This window comes from Schistocerca nitens, chromosome 1 (genome assembly GCF_023898315.1).
Source record: "Schistocerca nitens isolate TAMUIC-IGC-003100 chromosome 1, iqSchNite1.1, whole genome shotgun sequence".
Lineage (NCBI taxonomy): Eukaryota > Metazoa > Arthropoda > Insecta > Orthoptera > Acrididae > Schistocerca > Schistocerca nitens.
Genome location: NC_064614.1, coordinates 703,730,904 through 703,745,054, shown reverse-complemented (window position 1 = coordinate 703,745,054; position 14,151 = coordinate 703,730,904). Strand labels below are relative to the sequence as shown.

The window sequence follows — 14,151 nt, the reverse complement described above, 5'->3', positions numbered from 1 at the left end:
GACATACCGTATTTACTCGAATCTAAGCCGCACTTGAATCTAAGCCGCACCTGAAAAATGAGACTCGAAATCAAGGAAAAAAAATTTTCACGAATCTAAGCCGCACCTGATATTTGAAACTCGAAATTCAAGGGGAAAGAAAAGTTTTAGGCCACACCTCCAAATCGAAACAAAGTTGGTCCATCATAATATGAGACACAATTTAGGTCGAATGAATGACGATACAGCTACAGTAGTTTGGTTCAAGTCGTAAGCTTAGCAGTTAAGCTTTACCAGGTAGCCATTGCTATGCGTCAGGCGCTCCGTCCTTATTTATACGGGTACCCTACCTTTTTCACGTGCTTCATCTGGTTTGAATTGATTGCTTATTTTTCTTTGATCTGATAAGTGCCGTTCTCTTTGTTATAGGTTTTTACGTCACTCTAAGCTGAAAATGCGTTACTGTATTGTGTCATGCATTGTTTGTCACTTTCTGATAATGAGTTTTTACAGGCTGTCGCCGCTCGACTTGCTTTTGTGCACGGTACCGCCGCTTACAATTTTTTTTTAAAGAAAAGAGAGGAATCGTCTCATTAGCAAAACAATGGCAAGATACAGCTATTTGTTTTACTTACACTGCGGTTTTCTTTGATAATGATCAACAAGAACCAAATAATAGACTGGATATGATAGAAGATGTTCTGAACGAGAGCTTAGCAAAAAATTTTCTCTTTTGAAAATCTTTGCAGACGCCTCTTTAGTACATTACATTCTGCACAGAAATTAGAGTCATCTTAGATTTAAAAATCTAGTCAATTGCCGTGCTTCATTTCTGACTGTATCACTATTAGGCATAAGAATAATACGAATATAAACATGACATGATATGTATATTCTTCCGCGTTTGCTGTTGTCTCACTCTAGTTTCGTAGTTTATTACGCAGACAGGATTTAAATGAGATAGCTGCAAACACGAAAGAATACAGGACAAAATGTTTATATTCGTATTATTCTTATGGTGAAGAGAATACTGCATGTGATTGACAATACATAAAAGTTCCTATTAGCAACCATCTCTTCTCAACGTAGGAAAAAATTCAGAACGTAGAGTTTCCCATATTGACAAACATCCCAAACAGTCTTGCCAGTCGGATTTTCGTAGTACATTGAAATGCTGCTACATTCGAAGATGAACAATATGAAATTTGTATTTACTTTGTTGGATAATGTATGAAAATGCAGTGGTCGAAACTCGGGGCGGAGAAAAAAGCTCGTCTTCCACCTTTTTTTTTTTTTAATTTATTTACTGACGCAGAGGTTTTGGCGCCAGTATTTATCTTTGTGCCTGCAAAGCATGCCTGTGTAGCGCTACATATATTCGATGGCAGAAGTTAGTTGCGGCGGCACCTACCAACATTTTTCAGAACTTCCGCTTACTTTGCACTCGATTCTAAGCCGCAGGCGGTTTTATGGATTACAAAAACCGGAAAAAAAGTGCGACTTAGATTCGAGTAAATACGGTAAACAAACAAAAATTGTGGACGCTCTTTCTAGCTGAACTGAGGCCTATTAATGACAGTAGCGGATATTACATGGCATTAGCATGTTGTCTCCTGAGGGAGAGTAACTTTTTGCCTAGAATACTTCTTTGCTGTACGGCAGTGTGTGATGACTTTGAGAACTGTATATAAATAGACTCATCAGACCACAATCAATAATTCAAGGTTTATGCGCCATGCTTAGTCAGGCTCAGAAATGCCCATTTCACTGCATTAAGGTTATGGTTTTCTACTTTTCCGAGCATTTGAAGGACATAGGAGAAGCATTATTTCATCATGTTTGATAAATTGTTTTTGTGGGTGATACATTATTATACTTGTTAACATCCAAAAATATGTCCTTACCAGGAAAAGTGAGAATAACATATTGCTAAAAAAAAAAAAAAAAAAAAAAAAAAAAGAATAGAGGTCATTCACAAATTGTGTCGGAGGTATAGCATCTCACATAACAATGATATTCCACGAATTTTAGAGTCTACTAACCATGATGTTGAGAACCATGTTTTGTGCCAAAATAATCAGGTAGGATGTTCAGCAGCTCTTCAACAATTAGGCTTCCATCTTAAAAGTGTACTACAGACATCCACCAACAATTAGAAAAAAAAGAGATAATTTACTGACACCCACAACCAGACATAATAGAATTTGCATATGAAGTTACCACAATGGGTATACCAAACTGAAGCATATCTTCCCCAAGCCAGAAGTGTCACTGCAATCACAAGACATACTACGTACATATAATTCCACTATTATATGCATGCTTCCCGTGATTTACCCATCTACTGCACATTAATCTGTAATGAGATGCTGTAAACACTGATAGTGGCAGTTACTAAGTTTTAATGGCAGATCACCTTTCTTTTATGACCACTGTTCAATTACACTGGCCACAAACAATGAAAAGCTACAGCAGATCACCTTTCTTTTATGACCACTGTTCAATTACACTGGCCACAAACAATGAAAAGCTGTTTCTAACTATGACATGTATGGATGTTGTCATTTTAAGAAAGATATTAACGATGTGTGAAGCTGTAATGGCACCAACGCTAATCATGGATATTCTATGATCTGGTCATCTTTGATCTTAAGACTGGTTTGAGGCAGCTCTTCACACTAGTCTACCCTGTCTACGCCTCTTCAGCTCTGTGTATCTTCTGCAACACTGCAACTTACTTCCCCCCCCCCCCCTCACACACACACACACACACACACACACGTTTCTCCATTACCAAATTGACAATTCCTTGTTACCTCAAGATGTGTGCTATCCAATCTTTTAGTCAAGGTGTGCAGAACATTTCTGTTCTTTCAAATTTGATTTCGTACCTCTTCATTAGTTATACAAACTAGCCCATCTAATCATTCTTCTGTAGCACCAGGTTTCAAAAGCATCTACTGCCTTCTTGTTCTAACTGTTTATCATTACCACTTCACTTGCAACACTCTTTTCTAATCCTGGGGTGCTTCTGCGCCTCTGATAATACATTGCTAAATGTGTTGCCTGTTCTACTGTACAATCAGTATAGAAACTAAAACATACATCACGATACCACGATGTTAAGCTGCATCAAGTGAATTCTCCATTTTCACACCACATAGTAATCTAAAGGAGGAGGGAATGAGAACTTCTGACAAAAGACAATGGAAAAATAGGCTGGGGATCAGCTGCACATTTGTTACTGTTATGTACAGCAAACTGCCAAACACAAGTTCTGCATTCCATCAATGGAAGTCAGACTCTGTTGGAAACCATGTTCCCAATTGCTTTAAAAATTATTACCAGCAAGAAACTGTACTGGCGATTGTTATCATCAATACTGAAATTAATGCCTTTGCTATACCTTAAGACATGGTTTTCTTTCTTTCCTTTCTTTCTTTCTTTTGCTACTGCCTGTATCCCGCATTGTGCGCAGGGTCGGCTGGGTTAAGTATGGATTTGGCATGGTTAATTTGAATGGGTGGCCGGATGCCCTTCCTGCCAGAAAACCATAACCCCTCGGGACAGAATTAGTGTACCCCAGCTGTCAGTGTCTGGTGTAAATCGTGAAATAGTGTGAATGTGTTTCAAATGTCTGCGAGTCGTGTAACTGAGGCAGGACGTGGGGACCAGCCCAGTATTCACCTAGTAGGATGTGGAAAACCGCCTAAAAACCACATCCAGGCTGGCTGGCACACCGGCCATCGTCATTAATCCACTGGGCGGATTTGATCCAGGGCCGGCGTACCTACCCGAGTCCAGGAAGCAGCGCGTTAACACTCTCGGCTATCCTGGCGGAGCTCTAGACATGGTTTTATACACAAATTAATGTTTATAATTAATAAATATGACACATAATACTTTGTAACATGAGATTATAAGTACAAAAAGACATGCCTCACACCACCTTCCTAGGTTTAGATAATTCCACTACCAGTAGTAACAATCAGTTACACCAACTGGATTGCAAGTGCAGAAGAAACTCGTGAATGACAAACAGATGAAAGGAAAAGGAAACATGCCACAAAGCAATCATATCATTACTTCTTGCTGAATAATTCCACAGACACACAGAGAAATTGTCATTATTCACAGAATAATGAAACAACAGCAAATAATAATCCATATGCCTCCCTGTTATTATTCTTCAGTATCAGCAACTGAGATTTTAAAAAATATAGTAGTTAGTAACAACTGTAGTTTTATCCTTAAGAGTAAATACAAAAAGAAATATGCAAACCTCATTTGGCAAACGCCTATAAAAATCTTTAATGGCCTTCAGTCTTGTATAAAACTCTGCAAATTCATTAGGACCAGAGAGTGCAGCCACTTCCTCCTTTCTAAGTCCATCTTTATCTTCATAAAGTTCTCTGAGATTATTAGTACTGTCCATGTAGTGCTGAATAACAGAAAATACATATTATGCATAAATTAATTAGTTTCTGCTGTCAATTTTAAAATACTGTGTAATAGCAAACAAGTTAGATTTTTCTATTAATACATACCTAATCTATTAGAAGACTGCACAGATAGGGATATCAGTGGGTATACCCACAGAGTGTACGTTGATAATACTAACAATGTGGCTATAATTTCATTTAAAACTAAGCAAGAAGACAATAGGCAAACATGAGAAACTAATCTGGAATTAACGATTTGAGAGAAATTTGGTTACCAATTGTTTGGGGAAAACAAGGATATAATGGCTTGTTTTACAGTGCACTCTAAACTGGAGTTCAAATTTGTTAAAATAAAAGCATGGGGCTGGACAAAGTAGTATAATTAGTTTTTTTAACACAAATAGTGATGTCAAAATTGCTCAAGTTCCTCTGAATATAAAGGTGCTGCACCAAAACACAAATTCCTCAATCTTAACAATGGAAAATCCAGGCTGGAATGTAACAACACCAGAGAAGGAAAGTTGCTACTCACCATATAGCGGAGATGCTGAGTCACGACAGGCACAACAAAAAGATTCACACAATTAAAGCTTTCGGCCATTAAGGCCTTTGTCAGCAGTAGACACACATACACACACGCACACACACACTCACACAAACGCAACTTGCACACACATCTGCAGTCTCAGAGAACTGAAACTGGTTTCAGTTCTCTGAGACTGCAGACGTGTGTGCAAGTTGCGTTGGCGTGAGTGTGTGTGTGCATGTGTCTACTGCTGACAAAGGCCTTAATGGCTTTTATTAGCTTTGGACATTGCATATGGAAATGGTTTTGTTGAAACGGAATCATTCGTTATCGATGTGAAAGCCAGATGTGGTGCTAAATTCTATACAACTGCTACTTCGCCCAATTATCAGTTTGAGAAATTTAAAGGTCACAATCTATCTCCTACATGAAACTTCAAGATAGATGAATTACAAAATGTATTAACAATATGACACACTATGTTGTATTACGGCGTGGTCACAATACGCCACTATGTGTTTAATTATGGAATGTAAACTATTACTTTATCTCAATTAATTATAAAACTATTAAGCTAAAATCTTTATTGACATCATTTACTTACATCCAGAAGCATCTTCAAACGGTGGTCTGAATTTATGACCTCTCGGTACTGAAACATACAAAAGTCTAGCATGAGAGTAAAGTCTTGAAAGCGAAGATGAAAAGGGTGGGCAGAAGAAGACTGCTGTCCCCATCCTTCCCACAAACTCCATGCCCTATACCACAGCAAGCAATATGCAACTATACCAGTCTGCACTACAGAGCAAACACTCTATGGTGGTGTAACCTTATCCCTTCTCACACTGTTCCTGACTCTCCTAATCCTGCCACCATCCTATGATCACTTCATCCACTTCACACAGCACAAACCCTAACAACAATCAGCTTCTTATTAATGTACCTATACACTACTTGAGACGACAGCTTATCTTTACTTATTTCGCTATTAATTTCAAGATACCAATGTTAAATCACATTCTGCATTATTTTGATATAAAAATGAAATGTACAATGTCATGCGAAGTGCCAAAAAGCACTACTGTAGTTGAGCTTTTGTGTACTATCTTACAGCAGGTCTCTTAGTTCTATGGGAAGTACTGGACTACCCTCTGAGCTAGTATTAAAGACAGATATTTAGCACAAAATTAAGAGTATGTATTGATAAATGATCAAAATGCCATGATAACTCATAAATGTATTACCCAAAACAGTATAAAATAATACATTCCTTGTCATAATGAAGATTTTGGAGAGCCTCTCTCTACTTATCAGCAAAAATTTAACCCTGATGCTATCTTCATGTCGAAGTGACGAAAAAAGGAGTATGCTCTTTTGTTATCTTTTTTGTATTTAAATGCCGGTGCTTGAAATTTGATGGCTGTTTTTCTATCCATTCTACACAGTCTGTAACTTAAATGAAAAAAATACATTACCTCCCCCTTGTTATAGCTTAGTGTGTTTCACTTGTCCCTTTGGTTTATATGACACACATGCTTAAAATTTGCTACATGTACAAATACCACTAGCAAATGACAAGCTAGCACTTATAAGAGTTCTGTCAGATTAATGGTCTGAAATACTTTCAAAACAATATAAAACTGGCACAAATACAACTGATAGCTTTCAGTGGACATTATCCTTTCAGACAACACATATCAAGTAAACTCTCAAAATACGGATACTGTGCCGTAGCACTACTTTTTATGTTTTGAAAACACAAATTTATAGAGGAAAGCTACCTGACCAAACACCTGGAAAAAATAGGGCATGCAGTTTGTCATGGATCTAACACATGAGCAGATAGGAAAGGACAAAATGTTACATATGACAATTTCTTCACATCCTATGGAATGGGTCAACAACCTCTCGATGAACTACGAATACTCCTAGTTCTTCCTTACTTTGAAGCTAAAAAAAAAGTTGCTACAAAATGAACAATCAGTGGCCTTTGTTAGAAGACATCAAACAGACAATTCTTCAACGCCAAGCCCTAGTGGCGGAAATCAAAACTCTGAAGACGCCAGGTGCAAACTCTGTCCATCAAACAATGACAACAAAAACCCTATAAAGCGCTCAAATTGCAACAAACATTATTGTAAAACTCATGTTATGCACCACTGCCAAAATTGTGGAATGTTCTAACTTGTCTTAGGTGAGGCAGTTAAGACTCTAGAAATTACAGCTATTGCAGTTTTCACTCTTATTAGCAATTTTTATTTTGTGCAATTTCAAAATACGTGCACAAAAACTATTTTTTACATCACTGACATGACTGTTAGTTTCTAACACTGCAATATTAATTTTATGACAGTTAATGCACTAATTATTTTTAGTGCAAGAAGACGAGAATTTACAAATTATTGTTATTGTAATTTTTTATGTAAGTTAATTGACAATTTTTTATTTTGTTCATATTAAAACCCAGTAAAAACTCAATTGTATTATATCCTGTTGAGAATCAGGGCCTTACAATTAAGTGAATACTGAAAAAAGTTTATATGTACACTAAAAATTTATTTACTTTGTTCCAAATACAACCTAAAATTGAAATTATGTAAACTTTTAATACTTTATTAGTGTTATGGCCTTAAATAACAATTAGGTCATTATGAGCTGAAAGAGTATTTGCTTTTAGCTTTCTTGACAAGAAGAACCAAGTTAAATGTGAAGGAGCTCATGTGCCCAAACAGAGGGCATATAAGATTTCAAGAAAGGATTATGTATGGCATTTGTTTAGTCTACAGTAGTCATTCATTAAGTATGAACTGGAAAGTGTCCGTTGCCATCACATAAGACTGTCAGTTTTTCCCATCTCCCAAAATTTGATATTGGAAAACTTGCAACCTTAGCCTGAAAGAGCTACTGGGATACTTAATTGCACCACAGCGCACAATACTAATCACAAAATTTGCATAATAATGTTTGGTCCCGAATAACTTATGATAATGAAGGAGGGGTTAAAAAGACAACAGATTCACAGTTGTTTAATGTATGATAAACATTTAATGTAGCTGAGTAGGATTTTTAATTCAAGTATAGGGAGATGGCAACACCGATAAAACCATCTCATACGACAGTACACAATGAGACACACTCATTGCTTCACTCAGGATGTACTTTCTTTGTAGGAAAAGTTTGGCTAACTCACCGAAAAGCAGAAACGCGGAATTGTTGATAGGCATGCACATACGTAAGAAAACTTGCTAGCTTTAGAGTTATCCTCACACACGTGCACACGCCCCCCCCCCCCAAACACACACACCCTATCTATGCCACTATGGTGTTGGCATCCACAGCATAGTGATGGATGATGCAGAGATGGTAGACATATCATGTAACTAAGTTTGCTAACTATTAGAAGTCAAGTAGAGAAATGCTGCACAGCTTGGCAGGAAGTTTGGGAGTTAGAAAATTGCCAACCCCTCTGCCTGGCACATTCCAACAGTGACATTATGACTGTATGGTGTTCGCACCAAACATTGCAAGCAAACAAATTTCACTGACTTGGGCAAGGTACACAAATGAATGAACAAAGATTGTTTTACTGTTACAGACATATTTATGTCTATTATTGTGAAATTTATTTGCTTAAGTAGAATATCACAAGTGAACTAACAGGCTAGGATGTCATCAGCTTTGAGCAGTGACATAACTGCCGTTAACAACATGGTGACAATAACATGATATCAATGCTGATTTTTTTTTTTTTTAAATAGGCCGACAACTCGTAATGAACATTCCTCTTTACTGTATAGGTTTATTACAAACCGGCTTTCAGTATTTTAGGTCGTAATCAGGTTAACAGCTGACTAGTGCCTGCAAGAAATACTTGTGTGCAAGTAACCAAATCTAGAAAACCACAGGCATTATCTAAACATAATCTTGAAAAATGTATTAACGTCAACTTACAGATAAAAAGCACACAAGAGTAAAGAGACACAATTACCAGACAAATGTGTGTGAACAAAAATGTACACAGATGAAGTAAAGAAAAATGCTGCAACAGTTGAAAGTAGGGTTAACACTTTGGTGAGCAAGCCCAAGTGCAACTCACGCCATACCAATGCGCTTAAAAACTGTGAGGTGCAAGCCACCTATAACTCAAAAGCTGGACTAGTCTAGTATGAAATGTATGGACATCTCACTATCTGTCCCTTGACAAGACTGCCTTCTGTTGCCAATTTCTAGAATTATTTCGAAAAAAACAGTAGCGAATGTAAGAGCTGCTGTCACAACTTATTGAGCCATTGTGTGGTTGTGACGTCATGAAATTTGTGCATTTATTTGGTAGATTTTGGGATTTGCTGTAATTCTACTATAAACATGTTGAGCAAGCAAGGAATTTTAGAACCTCTAGAAGAAGAAACAACAATTCTGAATCGGAGGGAGAAATATCTGAGGGGGGAATAGTTTGATGAAGATTCATATTCAGATAATCTTCAGTCAGCTACAATTTTTTATTGCTAATATGGCTGATACAGATTCTACTGCTGTAATTACAACTTAGTTTAGTGTTATTTGTCTTCATCTCATTTTTTTTATATGAAACTCATGCTGAAGCAGCATACAACGTGGGTTTCCAAGATTTGTTCAGAGAAGACAAAAGAGTCTGGGTAACTCAAAAAGCAAAAGAATAAACTGGTATTGCCCAGCTGGAACATACCTCTCTGCAAGTCAAAATGCTACAGACTTTTCCACACAACAAAAGCCAGTTATGAGTGGAATTGCTGAAGAAGTCACATTATAATTTTTGTTTTGAAGGACAATTGTACTTTTTGTCTCTGTTGATCCATCATGGATACAAGACACTGACCAGCCACATATTTTCCAAAGAAATATCACACAATGGCGGTAGGTTTTCAGAAGCTGTTATTTTATTTACCCGACCAGTTTTGGCATCTCGTTAATGCCACCTTCAGGCCCCAATACAGTGATGCATGCACAAGCAAAGTCATCAATACCTGGATTCCACAAATTTTTTGTGGTGTGTGCACTTCAAAGACTTGGAAACGACAAATGTCTCTAAAGGACACACTCCACAAAAAATTCAAGGAATCCCGTTATTGATGGTTCCATTTATGCATGCATCAATGTATCTGATCTCTTATATATGGAGTGCACAGGGGCTGAAGATGGCATTAATAAGAGGCTGAAACTGGTTGTGTAGCACTCCACCAGTGCTAATCGTGTCTTTCGCTACTGAAATTTGCACAGTATATACAGAGCAATTTTTCACACCAACATACTGCATGATCTGCTCAGGGAAGCTGACAAAAACAGAGAATGGATAATTTAGTGAAGAGGAAGATAATGCTGTGTGTACAGATGACAGAGATACAGACCCAGACTTCTGAAAACATGGCATGTTGGTGTTTGTAATAACACCATATTAAGCAGAAGACTCTCAACCCATTTCATATGTAAAGTACTCATGGAGTTACAATAATTTGTAATTAGTGCACAACACAAATAATGACTTCTTTTTCAAAAAGATCTTGGGCAGTAAAATTGTCATTATAGGGTATAAAACAGGGCATTTTGTATGTAACATGCCACTAGAGACCTAACAACTGCAATTAACTAGTGCAAAGCTTCTAAATTATGACTTCCTTTGAATGAAATTTGATAATTTACAATGATTTGGTAGCAATGTAACATTTTCCCCCTTTAGTCCTCTAGGGATCACATATAACAAAAAACAAATGTACCACTAACATTTCAAATAATGGCACAAGTGGCTGGTTTTCTGGGCCCAAAATTATTCTAACTGAGCGGACCTCGAAGTGATAACAGAAGAAAGTGAGATCTCAAAATGAGGAATGATACTGAATATAGTGTTGTAAACAGATACAGATGTTTATACCAAGATTGTGTACGCCCTTGGAAATGGAAGGCATCAGGGTTATTCCACGCCAAATCATCCAGCCAAAAGTAGATATGAAACCCAAGGTTTTTAGATTTGTTCCAAAATTTATATGTGAAATGTATGCATAAAGATAAGAAAATATCCAAAGTTTCATCCAATTCTGTCACATAGCTTCTGAGTTATCACCGTTTAAAGTTTTCAGCTAATTATATTTCTAAGGACGATTAAGACGTAACTGAAGCATGCATGCTTTTAAAGAATTTGAAGCAAAATCATTAAGTTTTGAAGCTAGAACCTTGAAATTTTCACTGTTTTGTTTTCAATTAAACACTGAAACTGATGGATCTACAAAATTCTTATTTATAATGTTCATTCACATTGAAAAACTGTACTGAACTCAAAATATTGTTAATTTCAAAACTGTGACGTAAGTGTAGAAAATTATGAATAGCTAAAATCTCTCTCCAAATAACCCAGTACAACAAAATGTTTTTGAAAACAGCATAAAATTACCTTTCAAATGGTGGAAAAAAAAATGGTGGGGTTCTGAGTTGTAACAATTTTATCTTATACTGATGTCAAAACAAGTTTTATCTGTTCAAAGCATATAGGACGGCTGTTTTAAGATTCAAAATGGTTATAGTAGAGGTTATATAGAGATTATATAGAAGTAAAAGGTTTTAAAACTATAATTTGGAAGATCAGCTACTTAAAAAAGTAATTTATTGGTACATTTTTTGTTATGTATTTTTAAATTGGGGCAAAGACTTTACTGTAGTTGTAATTTATCTTTTTTGTTTTATTTAGCTGAAGAAACATACATTTTTGGAGTCATGGTAAGTGTGTTGAAGTTCAGATAAGGCAGTAGTACTATGCAAGAATGCACATGAAAAATTCACCAGTCAGCTGTCTGCCTGCTGTCTTCCGTCAAGACATGAAATTCAAGCCAGGACATGAAACCCTCGCTCTCCTACAGCCTGCCTGTACTGCAAGTCTATCAGTGTGCATTTTGCTCTGTTCATGTTAACTACCTGGTGTTTTGTGCTTAATGACATTTTAAAAAATTGTTATATAAACACAGTTATAATTTAATTTTTAAAACTTTGTTTTGTGTGTGTTTCTTGCCATGGAGATAAGAGCAAGTTCAAGTAAAGATGAAACTAATTTTAAGTATTCAGTAGGTTCATTACTAAATGTTTCATGTGAAAGTACTTCACTGACAAAAAGCAAAAACACTTATTTAATTTCGGAAAGGTTGTCTAAAGAAATATTTTGAAAAGAACCAAAAATCCTGTTGTGATCCATTTAAGAAACGTTCTGTACCTTTAACAAAGAAGAAAGATTTGAGGATAACTACTCTGGAAAAACCAAAATATGTTAAGGAAAATAAGAACATTATTTTAGTGCCAGGAAAGCTGTTGCGCAGTACATGTAGAAAACTGTTGAAAGAGGCAACACCTACTTTAGATCATGAAGGTATTGCTCTACTTGGAAGTGACGAAGCAAATGCAGGTGAATTAAATAATGCAAAAAAGAGTAGTAGAAAGAGAAAAGTTGTATGAAACTCTTTTAGGGTTGGATGTGACACCACTTAAACTTCAGTCATTATTTACCCAACTGAAGAAAAAAATATGCTAAAAAGAAGTTTAAAAAAACAAGAGAAGCAGGTTAAAAAAGTTTTCATTTGTTTTGAAAGTACAAGAATCCAATGATTCAAGTGAAGCTGACAGTACAACTCAAGGTAACGAACTGAAGGCAAAATTGAGGATCTTTATCATTTAGTGGTTACTATGAAGGAAAAACTCAAGATAAACTTAACCACATGTGAAAAAATACAGAGATTAACAATCACTCCAAAGTCTTGGTCTCACAGAAAAGCAGCGGAAAAATATAACGTATCAGAATATTTCGTGTGAAAAGCCAGAACGCTTGCAAAAGAGAAAGGTATTTTGGTTTAGACAGAACCCAAACGTGGCGGAACCCTTCCCCAAGAAACAACAGACACTGTCCAATTGTTTTATGAAGATGATGAATTTTCTTACATGCTGCCAGGTGCTAAAGACAAAGTTAGATAAAAAAAATACAAGACAAAAAGAATTCTTTTATGCATCTTAAAGGAACTATTTATTGCATTTAAAGAAAAACACTCAAATATTAAAATTTGATTTTCCAAATTTTGCTCCTTGAGACCAAAATGGTGTGAGCTTTCTGGTTCACCTGGAACTCACAGTATGTGTGCTTGCTTGTACCACCAAAATGTTGAGCTTTTATGAAATGCTCTGAAACAGCATGATAAAGAATCAATACACACTATGATGAACAAATTGGTTTGTGGTAGACAAAACAGGGACTGTATGTTAAGACATTGTGATGTGTGCCCAAAAACAAGTGAATCATTGCAGCTACATCTAAGAGAAATACTAGAAGACTAAGATGGAGATGAAGACATTAAATTTTCGCAGTGGGTTTCAAGTGATGGCAGAATGACTTTACAAACGATGCTACTACCTTGCAAGGAATTTACTGCTTTTACTATTTAAAAAGAAATTGAATCTCTGATACCTCACACTTACATCACAAAAACTCAAAACTCTTACATGAAACAGAGAAAAGAAAATTTGACATTTAATGAGGTTTTAGTTCTTATGGATTTTGCAGAAAACTGTAACTTCATTCTGCAAAATGAAGTGCAATCCTACCACTGGGGCCACTTCGAGCTGCTCAGTTCATCCAGTAGTGATTTTTAAAAAAATGAAGATTCCACCTCAAGAGAAACATCATTGTGTTTCATTTCAGACGATCTAAAACATGATGTACCATTTGTATATTCAGTACAAGAAAGAAACCATAGATTTCATAAAACAAAACTTTCCTGATGTTGACCAAACTGAGTATTTTACAGATGGTTGCAGTGCTCAGTACAAAAACTTTAAAAACATGATAAATTTATGTTTTCATTATAAAGATTTTAAATTAAATGCAAACTGGTCATTTCATGCTACAAGTCATGGTAAAACAACATGCGATGGGATCGGGGGCACAGCCAAGAGAGCTATTACAAAAAAAAAAACTTGCAGAGCAGTAGGCAAAGTGAGCAGATAATAAATGCTGAACAAATGTACAATTTTTGCAAAAGTTTATTCTCAAAAATATATTTTTTCTTTTTAAAGTAATAAGAAATTGAAACTAAAAGAACAATGCTTGAAACTAGATTTCAAATGGGTCAAACAATACCAGGTACAAGAAGTTTCCATTATTTTTAATCAGCTTCTTGCGAAGAAATTAGAGCCAAACGA

General features: G+C 36.0%; 1 protein-coding gene and 1 long non-coding RNA gene across 2 annotated transcripts in view; one reads left to right on the top strand and one right to left on the bottom strand.

Annotated features, from left to right (window-relative positions):
- The window catches only part of LOC126259651 (uncharacterized), a 28,232-nt gene extending 16,390 nt beyond the window's left edge, over window positions 1-11,842 (top strand). Inside the window, exon 3 of the long non-coding RNA XR_007546547.1 lies at window positions 11,663-11,842. This is a non-coding gene — a long non-coding RNA (uncharacterized LOC126259651). The remainder of the gene's footprint in view (window positions 1-11,662) is intronic.
- Window positions 1-14,151, bottom strand: part of LOC126259641 (splicing factor 3A subunit 3) — an 84,377-nt gene that overhangs the window by 52,329 nt on the left and 17,897 nt on the right. The window contains exons 2-3 of the mRNA XM_049956575.1: window positions 5,552-5,599; window positions 4,262-4,420 (exon numbers count right to left, since the gene is read on the bottom strand). Coding sequence (XP_049812532.1) covers window positions 4,262-4,420; window positions 5,552-5,599 — 207 coding nt within the window. The remainder of the gene's footprint in view (window positions 1-4,261; window positions 4,421-5,551; window positions 5,600-14,151) is intronic.